This window comes from Olea europaea, chromosome 11, assembly GCF_002742605.1.
Source record: "Olea europaea var. sylvestris chromosome 11, O_europaea_v1, whole genome shotgun sequence".
In the NCBI taxonomy this organism is placed as follows: Eukaryota; Viridiplantae; Streptophyta; class Magnoliopsida; order Lamiales; family Oleaceae; genus Olea; species Olea europaea.
Genome location: NC_036247.1, coordinates 22,788,260 through 22,804,863, shown reverse-complemented (window position 1 = coordinate 22,804,863; position 16,604 = coordinate 22,788,260). Strand labels below are relative to the sequence as shown.

Below are 16,604 nucleotides of genomic sequence, written 5' to 3'. Positions count from 1 at the left end.
TATTTTTTATATTCATTTGAATCATTCGATATGTTTATGATATAATTCTCAAAATAAGCTTAGAGAGAATATCGAAAATTTATGCATTCGAGTATCGTACAATAGTCGATAAAATTTTAAAGTGGGCTTGTTATCGAAATTTTTAATTTTTTAAATGATGTCTCTTTTGACATTAAAAAACATTTAAAGTTTATTAGGAAATATTTTAAATGACGTCTAAAATTATTGTCGCGAAAAATAATAAATATTAATAAAATAATTGATTTTTTAAAGCAAAAGATGAGTTAATACACGTTTGATGCACGTTTAACTATTTTCGATATTTATTTAGATCATTCGATGTGTTTATGATATAATTCTCGAAATGAGTTTTAAAATAATATAAAAGATTTGTGGTAGATTTTTATAAAAAATTTTTTAAATAAATCACCCAATGAATATATATATATATTCTTTTGCTCCGTGATGCAGGAGCAAATTTTCTCCTCGCACCGATGCTCCCGAGTGCCAGGAGACAATTTGATGCTTCGTGTCAATTTTTTTTATTGGGTGATTGATATTTTTTTGTGTCAATTTTTTTTTCACTGAGTGATTTATTTAGCTTTTTTATATAAATCTTCTATATCTGCTCGAAATTCATTTCGAGAACTATATTAAAGATATATCAAATAATCTAAATGAATATCGAAAATAGTTAAATGTAAATCAAATTTGTGTGTTAAAAATGCGTATAACTTGCTTTTTTTAAAATCAATTATTTTATTAATGTTTATTATTTTTTCGCCACAATTTTCTCAATATAATTTACATCATTTTCTTAGAATCATGTATATTGTTTATTTCCTAAAAGCAGTTGCAATAAATCAAAGTAAAACTTAACACAATGTTGAAAAATTTAATACTCAATCAAAAAGACGTCGATTAATTTATTTGACGACATTGAATATTTTTTATCTATATAAATTTGGAGGATTAAATTCAAATATATCAAAATTGGGTGATTAAATAAAAATCTCAACCCCATTTAAGTGACAAAATATTATACTGTGGCTCAACTTGTGTTTGGCTCCATTGATTTTTTTTTTCATTTTTCTCTCTTTTATTTTCAAACGCAGAATCTTTCATAAAATAATATTACATATAAGAAAAAAACTTTTCATTAAATCGATTGGATATTGAACTATATAAAAAAAAGATTCGATTAATTACACGATTTATTTAGATTATTTGATGAATATCGAAAATAGTTTAATATTTGATATATAAATTATGAGCTCTAATAATTTGGGTTTTTAATTCATGCATCAAGGAAACATTTATCCTATCTCCAAAAAATACATTTCAATTATAACAACACAAAATTGAGGCCAACTAATTTTTCATCTTAATTATTTTAACATCTGAAAATTTTTTATATAGAAAAGAAATTCGATCATTTTTAGAAATCTTTTTCTTATTGTTACTTTTTCCTCTCGATCAATTAATTTTTTAAATAATCTAATAAAATTTTAATGTCATTTAGAATTTTCCTAATAAAATTTTATTTTTTTTAATACCAAAAGTGTGTAAATTTTCATTTATTATTTTAAAAAATTAATCAAATTTGTAGATTTATTGAGAGAAATGTATAAATATTTTGACACATTAATATTATCTAAAAAATGATATAGTCCGTGCATTGTACGAGTGGAAATCTAGTCTTCCATAAAAGTTACATGCACTAACTAGTTGGCTACGAATATGTCAAGTATACCTATAAATTTAGAGGGAAAAAAATAAGGAAGAAGAAAAGCCTTTTGCAATTTGAGTACATTTTACACTAATTAATTATTTTTTAAGAAAATTACTTAAAGCCACAAATAATCTCCTCGCGCTTTGAAATTTTCACGCTCCATGTCCCAATATACCAAACTATAAAAACAAATAAAGAGAACCCCTCAAATTGTCGAGGTAATATGTCGCAGTCATCGCGTCCAGATAGCCCGGATGATCAAACGGTTAGATTTCCTTACGCTGATTCGTTTCCTTGAAACTTTCGTGAGTCTGTAGATGTTTATGCATATCAGAAGCAGTCAATTTTACTAGAAACAGCTCAATTTCATGTCGCATTACCCAACCTAGTTTTTAGGTGGCGATCTTGAAATTTTAAAGAAGGTTTAATTTGAATAATTTATGTTGTTCTTAATTTTTGTTTTTTTTTTTTTTTTTTTTTTTTTTAATGACCCATCAAGAATTATGCCCTTTGCTGATGGATATGTACAGTGCGCCTTTATTTTGAAGTTAGGATTATCCTTGCTAGATCTTATTGAAGTTCTGCTCTTTTATGTCTCTTTTGGTAGTTTTGATTTGGTAAGGAGCTAAATATATAAAGGGTTGAGGTTTGACTTGGTAATAAATTGTTGAAAATCAGAAAAGGGAAAATCACAATAGAGATTGTTTGAGTATTCGCCTGATAATCATATTAGGGAGCTGCATTTGGAATTCCAAAGTGAACAAATTACCTTTCTGAATTAAAATTACTGTTAAAACGAGGTCTAATATCATGACAGTCCATCACTTGCAGAATGTAATCAGTACATTCAGTTGCTCTTCTTGAATGGAGGACGAATCAGATAGGTTTGTCAGCATATGAATGGCCATATGATGACATCAAATCGCACTGAAATGAACTAGTTAAAAAGTAGTTGATACGAGAAGATCCCTGACTGAGGGACTCGAATAGCACAAGCAAAATAGGTCTTAGTTTTAATGTGGCCCATTTCCTTTGAACGTTAGCCCCTTGACAGTGACAACTCAAAAGTCATTAATAAAAGAGGGCAATTTCTCTTCCAAAAGACATGCTTTAAATTAAACAGCGGATAATAATAAAATGACAGTGTAGCAACTAGCAATTGTGATATATGCTCTAGTATGTTGCATTCTATTCAGTGCATTTTGGGAACATAGGGCAGAGCTTCAAATCCTGTCACCTTGATCTGAGGTAAGGTAATACATCTTTCTGTCATATGCGATCCATTCAACAAGTTTGGTTATGTTAGAATGGTAGAAACAATGTAAACAATGGTACATGCCACCCTATTTATGAATGCAAGTAAATGAATTTGAGCCTGGATATGAATGCCGTCATCTCTTAAGCTGCTAATTATTATCTGTCAGTGGTTTCCAGGAGCACCCCGGTTGGTACTTTTGGACCAAACATAATTGATTAGGTAGTATGAATTTAAGCATTAATTTAGTTGGGGCTATACATTGTTTTTAGACATTCACCAATCAAAGTACATTTTGATTTTGTAGTTGACAGAAAAGAGGAGATATGTATGAAATTTGTCCGGTTCTATTATGGATAATTTTATTGGTTTGTGGACGTTGTGATTTTGACTGGGTTTGATGACGATTGTTGCACGTGCTCATGTATTTGAATTCCAAGGTGCACAAAGAGCTTTGAATGATGTTTAAATGTACCTTTAAAGGAACCTATTGAAGGTCCTTATTCGTCTCATTCCATTTGATAGTTTGTGAAGGACTTGATTTTCGTTATGGGATGAATATCTTTTTCTACTATTCCAGCTGAAGTCTTTATTATGTTCCACATATCGATACCATTCTATCCGTTTGCTACAGTGGTTGATCCAAGCTAATAGATTGGATTGCTTGATTATTTTATCACACAGGTAATGTATATTCGCGTCAAACGTAATAAGATTACTTACTTTCTGACATGTGTGCCAAGTGAGACAATTTTACAAATCAAGGAGAAGTTGCAAGATCTCATTGATCAACCAGTTAATGATCAGCGTCTGATACTAATGCCAAATAGGGAAGTGTTAGATGATTCAAAATCATTGGCAGATCAGAAGGTATTTTCTCAAATATAATGTGAAAAAATGTAGAAAATTGTACATATTTTCTTCTATTTTTAGGTAGCTAATCATCTTCTTGTATTTATACAAGAAATGAATCAGATTGCGTGATTAATTTTAATGCTGCAACTGCTCTTACATGTTTTTTTTTATAACTACCTTTGCATAGTAAGTAGTATGATTATATGATTTGCTGAGTCATACTGCCATGTGTTTTCAGGTTGAAAACGATGCTGTTTTGGCCCTGACTCTGAGAAAAGGTCTCTTACTGTCTTTAGATGTTTCTGATTTATTATCTAACTTCTATTAATCAGGATATATTCATTTAGTTTGCATCTTGCTGGTCTATTTTTCATTTCTAAATACCATGAACTTGACTGATTCACTCCATTGTCAGCCTGAAGTATAAAAGAGTTTCTCTACTAGTCATCACGGTTAAAAAAGGATGAGAATAATTGGATGGTTTGTTATTTTTTTTAGTAAAATAAATACTGGAGATAAATGCACATTTAATTTCATTAACAGGGTGAAAGATGAGTCTGTTTTATAATTTGATTATTTTAAGTTCTTGCAAGTTTTTATTTGTTACGAAGAACTAATACCAAGAATTATTCACTTCAAATGACATTTGATAACTGTGCATGAAAGAAATATAAACGAAGACATAGAAAAAATATATGCTTACTGCAGGAGTTAAATAGAAAGTATATTCTAAGTTATTTCTCACCATAATTATTATTTTGAAGTTAGAAATTTCCTATTATCTTATTTTGGCAACTCTCAATTTCTATAGTAACTTTAAAAGTACAATCAAGACAAGTGTCTCTGGATTATGTTGGAAATTGATCTGATATATTCAATAATACTGAAATTTCTCTTTTCATTCCTCTCAATTCTCCAAATTTTCTCTCTTCTTTCTTTTTCATGTCACTAATTGGTATCAAAGGTTACCTTTCTAAAAAATTACTTCTCTTGGTAATATCCATCTACAAAATATATTGTTCACAGTACTGAGCATACATGGATAACGACAGAGGAGATTCGGTGTCTTTATATAATTCATTAGACCAATATGGCAGTTTGACTCACTAAAACTGACTTCTGTTTGGTGAAGGAGAATTATTTACTTTTGACACATAACTTCATTAAGTACTCGACAAATATGCTTATTTTTAGGTGTAAAAATCCCTCCCTCAATTTTCTAAAATGGGATATAAGACAATCAACCTTATGCTGAGATCATGCTTCCCATTTACTTGAATGTGGTGCAGAAAGAAAGTGAGAAATGCTCAAGAATAATGTTGCATTACATTAGGAAAATGTTCAGAAATTCCTTTTCCTATTTCCCATTGTTGTGTCTTATAATTCCTTCAGTTGAAAACTAGCTGTAGTTTGGGTGGAGCTTATGTGTGTTCCACTGCTTTCAATGCCACACAAAATTGTGTGGTACGCCATGACTTGCTCTGTCTGGAATTTAACCGCTTATGTTTAGTCTTGCATGGAAAGAATATGGTTTTCTCGATTTCCATGATTTGAGAATTGTTTTTGAGGGAGTCCTCTTTAATTGAAAGTAAGAGGTGTAAAAACTAAATTCAAAGGTTGCTTATAATGCCTAGGCATTATGGAATAATTTCATGCGTTATCAGTTTTTCAAACTGACGGACTACAGAAGCAGGATAGTCATACTTTAGGCATATAATCAAATGGATAAGACAAAATTCAATTTATATGACAATAATGGAGTGGTGATGAAAGTGGAAATTGGTCAAGGATGAAAGTTTTTCTCTGTTTTCTGTGGTCATGACAGTAGGTAAGTGAGCAACTTCCTGTTCTCAGATAAGTTCTAGGAGAAAATAAGTCAACCTAATTAGTGACAATATTATCATTATGGTATGAGGACGTGAGTCTATGTGATTATTGTCCTTCAAGTTTGCAGTGATGCAAGTAAAATGGCAAATTGTTTCTCCTCTCTCTAACAATTCCTCTGGAAAATTATTTCCTAGATTTTGTGTGTCACGTCTTTTCTTCTTTCCTTAAGCCCCCATCTCACATATAATTAGTTCGTATGTTTTATCTCGGCTACAGAAGAATGTGCTCATTTTTAAAATGAGATGCATAATTTGCACCATTTTTTTGCAAATGAAAACAGGGAAAAGTTTTGCGCATTCGATGACTCTATCTATTTAAGCAAGTGCAACTCCTTTTGAAATGCTAAAATAATGAGTTTAATATTAGAACTTAGTTTTTTCAGCAATTCAGGTGGAAGTGATTATCACTTAGTTTGTGCTAAACAAAAATGTGGAAATTTAAAGTGAAACACTGAGCATGGCTGAGTAATCTTATATTCAGCTGTCATCATTTTCCCTGTCACGGGACTTTAAGATCATGTTTGGTATGAAGTGTTGAAATGGTTTAACTAATATTTCTTCTGTAATATCTATTACTCCACAATTCACTATAATATTCATGCCATAACTGCTTATTCCATGGATAGGAATTCTGTGGAAAGAAAAATCATCCTATTTTGAGCAATTTCTTGTTATATAGTTATTTTTAATGATTTACATTACCAAGAAGTATTCACTTCAAATGACATTTGATAACTGTGCATGAAAGAAATATAAACGAAGACATAGAAAAAATATATGCTTACTGCAGGAGTTAAATAGAAAGTATATTCTAAGTTATTTCTCACCATAATTATTATTTTGAAGTTAGAAATTTCCTATTATCTTATTTTGGCAACTCTCAATTTCTATAGTAACTTTAAAAGTACAATCAAGACAAGTGTCTCTGGATTATGTTGGAAATTGATCTGATATATTCAATAATACTGAAATTTCTCTTTTCATTCCTCTCAATTCTCCAAATTTTCTCTCTTCTTTCTTTTTCATGTCATTAATTGGTATCAAAGGTTACCTTTCTAAAAAATTACTTCTCTTGGTAATATCCATCTACAAAATATATTGTTCACAGTACTGAGCATACATGGATAACGACAGAGGAGATTCGGTGTCTTTATATAATTCATTAGACCAATATGGCAGTTTGACTCACTAAAACTGACTTCTGTTTGGTGAAGGAGAATTATTTACTTTTGACACATAACTTCATTAAGTACTCGACAAATATGCTTATTTTTAGGTGTAAAAATAGTAGATTTTAAATTAATTTCATCATATTACCACTGTTGAGTTAAATTCTTTTTTCTTTCCTTTTTTATATTTTGGTAACTTTGTGTTTGAATGAATTTTAGTATAACAATTACTATATTCTTGAAAAATGTAGAAAATTCCATTTCAACCTTTAGGTATAACCATTATTAATATTTAATAATGTAAACCACTGAATTGATATATTAAATGATATTGAAGTTCTCTAAATTATAACTCAATTCTTCTTTTCCTTTCTCTCTCTCTCTCCCCGAATGTGGTGCAGAAAGAAAGTGAGAAATGCTCAAGAATAATGTTGCATTACATTAGGAAAATGTTCAGAAATTCCTTTTCCTATTTCCCATTGTTGTGTCTTATAATTCCTTCAGTTGAAAACTAGCTGTAGTTTGGGTGGAGCTTATGTGTGTTCCACTGCTTTCAATGCCACACAAAATTGTGTGGTACGCCATGACTTGCTCTGTCTGGAATTTAACCGCTTATGTTTAGTCTTGCATGGAAAGAATATGGTTTTCTCGATTTCCATGATTTGAGAATTGTTTTTGAGGGAGTCCTCTTTAATTGAAAGTAAGAGGTGTAAAAACTAAATTCAAAGGTTGCTTATAATGCCTAGGCATTATGGAATAATTTCATGCGTTATCAGTTTTTCAAACTGACGGACTACAGAAGCAGGATAGTCATACTTTAGGCATATAATCAAATGGATAAGACAAAATTCAATTTATATGACAATAATGGAGTGGTGATGAAAGTGGAAATTGGTCAAGGATGAAAGTTTTTCTCTGTTTTCTGTGGTCATGACAGTAGGTAAGTGAGCAACTTCCTGTTCTCAGATAAGTTCTAGGAGAAAATAAGTCAACCTAATTAGTGACAATATTATCATTATGGTATGAGGACGTGAGTCTATGTGATTATTGTCCTTCAAGTTTGCAGTGATGCAAGTAAAATGGCAAATTGTTTCTCCTCTCTCTAACAATTCCTCTGGAAAATTATTTCCTAGATTTTGTGTGTCACGTCTTTTCTTCTTTCCTTAAGCCCCCATCTCACATATAATTAGTTCGTATGTTTTATCTCGGCTACAGAAGAATGTGCTCATTTTTAAAATGAGATGCATAATTTGCACCATTTTTTTGCAAATGAAAACAGGGAAAAGTTTTGCGCATTCGATGACTCTATCTATTTAAGCAAGTGCAACTCCTTTTGAAATGCTAAAATAATGAGTTTAATATTAGAACTTAGTTTTTTCAGCAATTCAGGTGGAAGTGATTATCACTTAGTTTGTGCTAAACAAAAATGTGGAAATTTAAAGTGAAACACTGAGCATGGCTGAGTAATCTTATATTCAGCTGTCATCATTTTCCCTGTCACGGGACTTTAAGATCATGTTTGGTATGAAGTGTTGAAATGGTTTAACTAATATTTCTTCTGTAATATCTATTACTCCACAATTCACTATAATATTCATGCCATAACTGCTTATTCCATGGATAGGAATTCTGTGGAAAGAAAAATCATCCTATTTTGAGCAATTTCTTGTTATATAGTTATTTTTAATGATTTACATGGTGTTACAGATGATAATGAATTTGAAGACGTGAATATCACAAGACCAACGGATTATAACCCTTCCTCAGATGGTGGTTCTAATTGGTGAACCGGAACATATCAGAAAGCTCTCTGCGGAAACAAGCTGTACCTTTTAAATAACTCATTGTCCTCAGTACTTTTTAACTAAAAATGCTGCTTAAGTTGCTTTCGCAACATTAGAGTTTGACTATCAACGCTTTGTCTAAAGTCTTTCGATATGCTATAGAACTAAGTATTTGAATTTGATTCTATGAGAGCCTTGTTCAATGGAAGTCTCTATGCCTCCCTCCCTATCTCATATGTCTATGCGTGTGCGTGTGCGTGTGCGTGTGCGTGTGCGTGTCTGTGCATGTCTTTGTGCTGTTGCCTTCTCGTTGTTGGGTTGGTGGGGCGGGGCACGGCAAAGAGATCTAGGTTTATGTTCGTGCATGAATGGAAATGTCAGAGTAGTCAAAGGTAGAAGTTGTGAATGAGAGATGAATGGAGGGTTTATCGATAAATCTTGAAAATATTAAAGTTAGTTTGACTTTTGAAGTTCTTTTACACGTTATTCATGAGTTCGGCTCTTATATATGTTAGCTTGACCAAGCTCAGGACAAATTTCTATGTTTTGGTGATAATAATGATGTGATATTTTCCAGGTTTTTTTAGTTACACAATGCTTTGATCGTGTTATTAGTAGGGGGAAAAAGTCCTTCTAGAATTTTTTAACATGCGTGTTATTGTTTTGTTAACTTTCTTTACTTCTTGTCACTATGAAGAGTGAAAGTTCTTGCATTCGGAAGTATCTTTTGCTCATCATCTTGGGTTCAACCAACCGAGGCTAAGGCTCGACCCACAACTTTGTGTTATGGTTGCCTTTTTCACTTACTCTTGTTGTCCTCTTACTAATCAATAAAGGATTAAGGTGGTGATAGCAATATCATGAAGGGTCAGAAGAAAAGAGTAGCAATGGTTGAATCACAAAATTCACTCCAAATCGGCAGCCTATTTCAACTCCTCTGTTGGACGCACACGCACGCTTACATAGGAAGTGATAAGACGAATATATAGTCATTTAGTTAGGTTACCTCTAATTGGGCCAAAATCAAGTGATTGGGCCGCACGATCCAAGGGCTAAGGCTAATAATAAATGGGCTATCACATATCAGCACTAAACAACAAATTCACTCACATGGACGAACCTAAAGTCAATTGGTCGTTTTCGAGTTGAGCCCAAAATTGTGATGCCAATATAATTTTCGGCATCATTTTAAAATTATTGTCCAGACTTATTAGGTTTTAAAAATTCAACAAATATTTACATTGATGCTCAATAATCAAATAAAATTGGAATCACACGCCTTATCTCGTGTTTGGATCCAAAATATATATCATATCTGCTTCATATACTCATTAGAGCTAAGGTCAAGAAAAATCAAGTAGAAGCAGATAATCATAATAACCAATCAAGAGTAAATAAACATGCGATGATTATATAAAATATAAGATAACACAGATTTTTCGAACATACTCAACAAAGAACATCAAACTAATACCAAGTTAGTCAAACAAATGATCAACACATAAAATTCATAAATGGCCCCATGAAAAGATATCATCACACTTATCCTACCCCATTATGCGTAGCTTGCATCTTGAGAATACATATCTCTGCTCATCTTTCATCATGTTCACTAGACAGGTAAGTGACTCATTTCTAATAGGTAAACCACTATAGATCCTATGTCAATGAGATAATCCTCTATTATTACCTTACATCTGTCTACCTAATTGCATACACCACCAAACAAAAGTGATAGGAATGTCACTCTCTCGCTCCATTCGATAAGAATCTTAATAGAAAGAGGATTCTAAACATTTAATAACATCACCTCACATGATCAAAATGTCATTCTCTACATCCCCCATACATATCATCAATGCACCATCAAACATCTATTCTCCATATTATCCATTGACATACTTAGTACTAATGCATCTAAACCCATCACGCAAAATCAACACCTATGGCGACCATAAAGGTTAGGACTCAATTTAAATTGACCCACGTATCACAAGGTTAATCCAATGAAGTTCACAAAGAATTTATCCTACAAATGGAAGGCGAATGTGGGATTCAAAAAGAAAAGAGAATGAAGGGTTGGTTACTTCACAACACTCACAAAAGAATGCTGTAGAGAATAAGAGGATAACTCACACATGGCTAACACATAAAATCTCACAAACCATGTGGCTTACAAAGATTAAGAAGAAATTGGCTGTCTCGCTACAACACTTTCTCACTCCCTCACAAAGCAAAAGGAGTATGCCATAGATTTTACGTAAATGTAAAAACATCAACAAAGTTTACTCTTGATAAACCTCACTCGGGTCATAACTTGTTACATCCCACTCTTTTATAGTCTAACTCAAAGAATTATCTAGTTAAAGTCAAATAAGGATTTAAGTTGAACAAATAATTTTTTGGGACTTAATTTGTAACTACTAACACTTAAGGGTACAGAAATGATACCAAGTAAGAATTCAAATTTTCTATTAATATAATTAAAGGACTAGCGGTTATATGTTATGAAGAGTGGGGGTTGACTTACAATTATGCAATAGTCATCCATTTTACCACTTAAAGGATAAGTGACCCATTTACCTTTCTTATTTTGGGGAAAAATAACACACATGGCAGAGGAGAATAACAGAGAAAGGAAGGAGGGGGACCAAAAAAGAAGAAGAAAAAAGAAGAAATGTGCGTTTTGAAGCTTTAATTCTCCATTTCCCCAATTTTTCCATTGATTTAGAGAGGTAAGTGTAAGTATGTTGAATTATATTTTTGTGTTTATAGAAAAATTTCTCAAATTTAAGGTTTAGCAAAAATTAATAATTATTGATATATGTTTGAGGTATTAAACAACAATAATAATATTAGTGTTGAAAGAAATGAAAGGTGAAATGCGTTTGTAAATTAGAGTTTCAATCTTTAATTTGTTGTGTTTATATGTTATAAAATGCTTGATTTATGAGGTATTCGAGTGGTAAAAGGATTTGGGGTTAGATTTTGATATTTATAATTAAATTTCGTGCAAAATTCATGTGTAGGTGCTACTTCTAAAATTCTGCCCAGAAAAGTGCTATTTTTGTCAATGGTTTCGATTCCAGACTTCAATATTCAGAAATTGGTGCCACATTTCTATATTCTAGAATTTTAGTGCTATTTTTGTCAAACTTTGGATTTCCAGATTTTTAAAGATTTGAATGAATTTATATGACAAATATTGAGGTCTATGTATTGGGCTAACTATGTATAAGGGTTGTATATGTACAAGTAGTGATTTTAAGGAAGTGTGAGTGGTGTAATGGATTTGACAGTGCATGGTGATTAGTTGATAAATCATTAAAGAGAAGAAAAGTTGGGGAATTGGAGATGTAAGAGTAAGTAGAGAAATTGAGAAGTTAAGTGGTGGATTTGTATTAATTTAATTGTTAGGTTTTTAATTTGAGAAATTATATCGTTATTTCAGGTATGGACGTTAAAGTTTGGAAAGGCTCGTCAATTTAATCAGATTTCTATGTATAGATTTGTGAATGGAAAAGCTTAAATAATTTCAAAGTATTTATAAATTAAGTATATTATTAAATTATGTGAATTATTTGTTCAATTATAAGATTACCAATAAAGTTCTTTTACTATGATACATGTGGAATTTTAAAGATTGTATATGGTGCATTTGTGAATTGAAATATGAGATGTGATATTGAGATTGACCATAAAAGTACCCGTGATTATATACTTCTTCTAGTTCACAGAGGAGCCTTGCCTGTGTACTACATTGATGGGTAGATTGGGGATGAAGGAGTCGTGGCTGTGTATATATAGTTCACTAAGGGGCCTTGGCCGTATTTTACAATTGATTATCCGAGGTCTTTGAGACCCGCTTTCGTGTACAGAGGTGGCCAAAGGCCTGTGGTGAAAATGCTTGACCCGAGAGGAGGATTTCATATTTTAGTCAGAGGGTACATTTTTTGTGGATCACATGTGATGTGGCGAGATGATGGTATAGATATCAGCTGATGACTACATCATGAATATGAGATGATATTTGTGATCTGCCTAGTCATACTACCAAGAATTGTAACAAACTTCTGTTGCGCCTTGATGCCAATTGTGCTACTGCTACCTCCAAAAATAGAAAATGGCTTCTAGATTCCACTGCCTCTCACAATATTACCTTTGATTTGACAAATTTGTCTATTCACTCGGAGTATGATTGTCAAGATGTTGTTCTTGGAGATTACCTATTTAAAAGTCACTCACATTGGCTCAATTTCTCCCTACTCATGATAATAGTGTAATGTTACTATTAAATTTTACCCTTTCCTTTTCTTTGTGAAGTATCGAATGATGGGAGTGGTGCTCATGCACGGTAAACGTGATGCTGGAGTCTATTTGGTTCGGTAGCACTATGACCTCTCTCTAGTGAAGCCCATGCAATAAGCCTTATTGGAACCTGAGTCTTTTTTTCACAATGGCACCATCGTTTGGGGCATCCTACCCCCAAACTTTTATCATTGTTACTCTGCAATTGTTATTTACCAATTTTCTTGTGAAAGTCCTCTTTGTCTTGTATTTCATGTCAATGCAATAAATCTCGTAAATTGCCATTTACTTGTACTTTTCTTACAAGCCATGCTTCGTTAGAGTTTGTGTATGCCGATGTTTGGGGTCCTTATCCTGTTACCTTTATTAATGGCTTTTCGCTAATATGTCTTTTTTGTTAATCATTTCACTAAATATTGCTGGTTTTATCCCATGAAGAAAAAATCTGACGTTAGTCTTATTTTTGTTCAATTAACTACCATGCTTGAAAATTTGTTTGCTTGCGAAATAAAAAATCTGTATAATGATAATGGTGGTGGATTCATCAAATTATGTTCTTTTTTTGGCTCAACATGGTATTAATCGAACAGAATTGCTTTTAATCAAACAGAATTGTCTTGTGTGTGTGTGTGTGTCTATATATATATATATATATATATATATATATATATATATGAGCAGATCTACAGTGAAGCCAATGGGTTCATAGCCCCACTCTAAATTTAAAATTCAAGATTTTGCCATAGATTTTTCAAGATTATACAAAAGATTTTCGAAAAAAAATCCTTATAATTTTTAGTTTTGCCCCCACAATTCTACTCTGCTAGCTTTGCCCCTAATTCCACATAGCTATATTTAGAATTCAACGGATTAGTTATGGATAATATTCAAACCTTCTTCTCCAACAAGGAACATTATTATGAAAACATGAAAATGTAAATGCAAAAATGAAGAAAAATAACTGCTTGCAAATTAAACTCTAGCTAGCAGACTAGCTTTATTTTGAGCTTGTGAAGAACAAAGAGAAATTGCTTATATTTCTTCGTAAAACAACTTCTTGAAGGTGTCAATACACTCCTGCTGCCAGCACAATGCAAGGCTAAATGATCCACCTCCATCTCGATCTAGAATAATGAAGGATTTTCCATCAAAACCCATCCAGGGCCTAGGTGAATCACCTTTCTCCAACCAAAATTAGCTTCATATACAGGCATAGATGTCCAACTTGTGACTTCTATACTAGGATTTCCATAGAAAGCTCCTAGTGCACACCCTGCTGTGTGAAAATTACGGTGTACAGAAGCATCTGGTAGAGCCTTCATAAGTCCAACATATGATCTTATGCATTCATGTGTTACTTGATCAATTGCTTCGGGTATTTTACTTGAAGCATAACTTAAAGGGTTAGAGAGTAATTCCCCATCTGTAGTTATTGTTGCTTCGCGTAAATTGGCGTTCTCGAAGTAGCCTTGTGGTTTTGGTGGCTGAATTCGATTTCTGAAGATGACTGCTATGTGTAATCGAGTTAGTTGCTCGTCTGCAAGCCTTCATGCCTTGGATGCACATCTCCACACGTGTCCAGCAACAGCATTACACATGTGCATAGGACACAACTAGAAACTATAAGCCCCTATTTAACAACCATTAATGGATAAAGTAGAGTTTTAAATAGTGATTTTTTGAAAAATATGTAGTTAAAAAATTGGAAAAAAAATTGGGTTTTCGTGCAGAATATTTTATTGTGTGAATGTGTGATTGAAAATGAGTATGTAAGAAAAAGGATTTTGAAATAACGGTTGTCAAACACTGGCGAAGTATATAGAGTAAAATCCAAGAGACTTGAGCTATGTTTGAGCTTATTTTCAGGGGAACATAGATTTTGTAATAATATTTTTCTAAGAATGAAAAAGTTTTAGGTTTTTATAAATTTGTTACTTTCTTTTACTTCGTTTCTACATTGTTAAACTTAGCTTTTTGTCATCCACATTCAAAACGAACTTTACTATATCCCTCAAATAACCAGAAGCTATAATCCCATGTTTGACAACCATTATTTGGTAAGTGATTTTTTGAAAAATATGTGGTTAAAAATTTGGGAAAATTTTGGGTTTACGTGCATAATATTTTATCGTTTAAATTTATGGTTGAAAATCAATATATAGAAAGAAGAATTTTGAAATAACGGTTGTCAAACACTGGCTAAGTATATTTATAACGTGTTAATTCTTATGCAATAACTATAATTTTTAAGATTATAAGAATTTAATTCCAATATTAGTTAGTGATGGTCAATCACCAATTTGTGATACTAAGAACAGGCATATATATGAATTCGTTGGATTGAAAAATGTTATGGTTCTTCATTAAATGTTAATTTTAATTCTCATTTTATATCATTATTGATCCACTAATAATTTAAGTGGATATGCTAAACAATAAAATATTAGAGTTTTTAAACTTCTGGTTCAATATAATATTTATATCAATTGCACTAATATTACTATAGTGTACCAATTGAGAAAACCTTTTAGAAAATTTGTAGGTTTCTCTTTTTTTTAGTGGTGAACAAATTACTAGTAATAGTAAGTTTATCTCTTCGTATCACACAATATTGACATTTCTGGAGCCTTGAATAAGATTTGTAATCTCATATTTTGCCAACTTTAATTTTTATAATTATTCAAAAACTTCTTTTTACTAGATTAAACATAATATTATTCTAAAACACTGACATGTATAAATAAATTCTTATGCAATAACTATATAATATTGACATGTACAAAAAAAAAAAAATTCTAACAAACAAACATACCTCATATCCTGCTCCAGTGGACAATATAAAAATTTCTCAATAGTGACGTGACAAGAGAACTTTAATTATGGTACTTTGAAACGTTAATCATAAATTCAGAGAACTATAATTAAGGTTCTCTTATCACATCAAGAATAATAAGTTTTTATCCTATCCACTGATATCAGGAGATCAATTCTAAACAAACAAAACCTATATGTTAACTTCAACAACCTTCTTCCAAACAATTTCCCTCTAAAGTCTCAACTTTATTTCCATGGTAACATTTTTTTTTTTTTTTTAACTCTTAGAACATCTTAAATGATGGTGTAAAATTGGGTGTAAAATCTTCAAATTCACTTTTGCATGCTTATTTACATCTCGTTGAATCTAAATTTAAATTTTATTCCAATGAAAAGAACTAAATTCACTTTTTGCCTCTTGTGAATGTAAAAACATATATAAATTTAAATTTTTACCTTTTCTGCCAGAGAATACAATTTTCATTTCCATTGTATCTCTCCATGTGAGAGGCTATCAGCCACTTCGAAAATCTATATCATTGATTTAGTATAATTTTAACAATGATTGAAATATCTCTTAGAAGTTTGTATAAGAATGCCATTTTTTAAAGTTGGGTTTTCTTTTAGATAAAGTATTTCTTGACTCCAAATATAATGGTTTAATGCAGGATAGAAATTGATATTGTTTAAAGGTTAAATATGACGCTATTAAATAAGAATAAAATTGTTTGTAGTGCACAGGGTGGTTTATAGGTATTGAGATAGCAGCACCTTATTGATCATTTTAACTTTTTTTTTCAA

General features: G+C 31.6%; 2 protein-coding genes and 1 long non-coding RNA gene across 4 annotated transcripts; 2 read left to right on the top strand and 1 right to left on the bottom strand.

Annotated features, from left to right (window-relative positions):
• The first annotated feature begins 1,847 nt into the window (after positions 1-1,847).
• LOC111403795 lies at positions 1,848-8,902 on the top strand. 2 transcript variants are annotated; one of them, XM_023032414.1, is made up of 4 exons: positions 1,848-1,997; positions 3,672-3,857; positions 4,081-4,120; positions 8,605-8,902. In XM_023032414.1, exons 1-4 carry the CDS (start codon positions 1,956-1,958, stop codon positions 8,682-8,684), a joined length of 348 nt encoding a protein of 115 aa, XP_022888182.1. In that variant the 5' UTR covers positions 1,848-1,955; the 3' UTR covers positions 8,685-8,902. The 2 variants fall into 2 exon arrangements, with proteins under 2 accessions (XP_022888182.1, XP_022888183.1); XM_023032415.1 differs by having other exon boundaries at positions 1,909-1,997; positions 3,622-3,857.
• A 2,357-nt stretch (positions 8,903-11,259) lies between these two features.
• Positions 11,260-13,373, top strand: LOC111403794. The gene is made up of 2 exons (XR_002704540.1): positions 11,260-11,416; positions 12,412-13,373. It is a non-coding gene; the product is annotated as an uncharacterized LOC111403794 (long non-coding RNA).
• A 740-nt stretch (positions 13,374-14,113) lies between these two features.
• Positions 14,114-16,306, bottom strand: LOC111404592 (spermidine hydroxycinnamoyl transferase-like). The gene is made up of 2 exons (XM_023033379.1): positions 16,260-16,306; positions 14,114-14,486 (listed from the first exon to the last, which is right to left on the bottom strand). Exons 1-2 carry the CDS (start codon positions 16,304-16,306, stop codon positions 14,114-14,116), a joined length of 420 nt encoding a protein of 139 aa, XP_022889147.1.
• Between the last annotated feature and the right edge of the window lie 298 nt (positions 16,307-16,604).

Coding starts and splice junctions, on each gene's coding strand:
- LOC111403795 (XM_023032414.1), top strand. CDS start 1,956: ATGTCGCAGTCATCGCGTCCAGATAGCCCGGATGATCAAACG. Junction 1,998..3,671: donor ATAGCCCGGATGATCAAACG/GTTAGATTTCCT, acceptor TTTATCACACAG/GTAATGTATATTCGCGTCAA. Junction 3,858..4,080: donor AATCATTGGCAGATCAGAAG/GTATTTTCTCAA, acceptor ATGTGTTTTCAG/GTTGAAAACGATGCTGTTTT.
- LOC111404592 (XM_023033379.1), bottom strand. CDS start 16,306: ATGGAGAGATACAATGGAAATGAAAATTGTATTCTCTGGCAGAAAAG. Junction 14,487..16,259: donor TGTATTCTCTGGCAGAAAAG/GTAAAAATTTAA, acceptor AGTCATCTTCAG/AAATCGAATTCAGCCACCAA.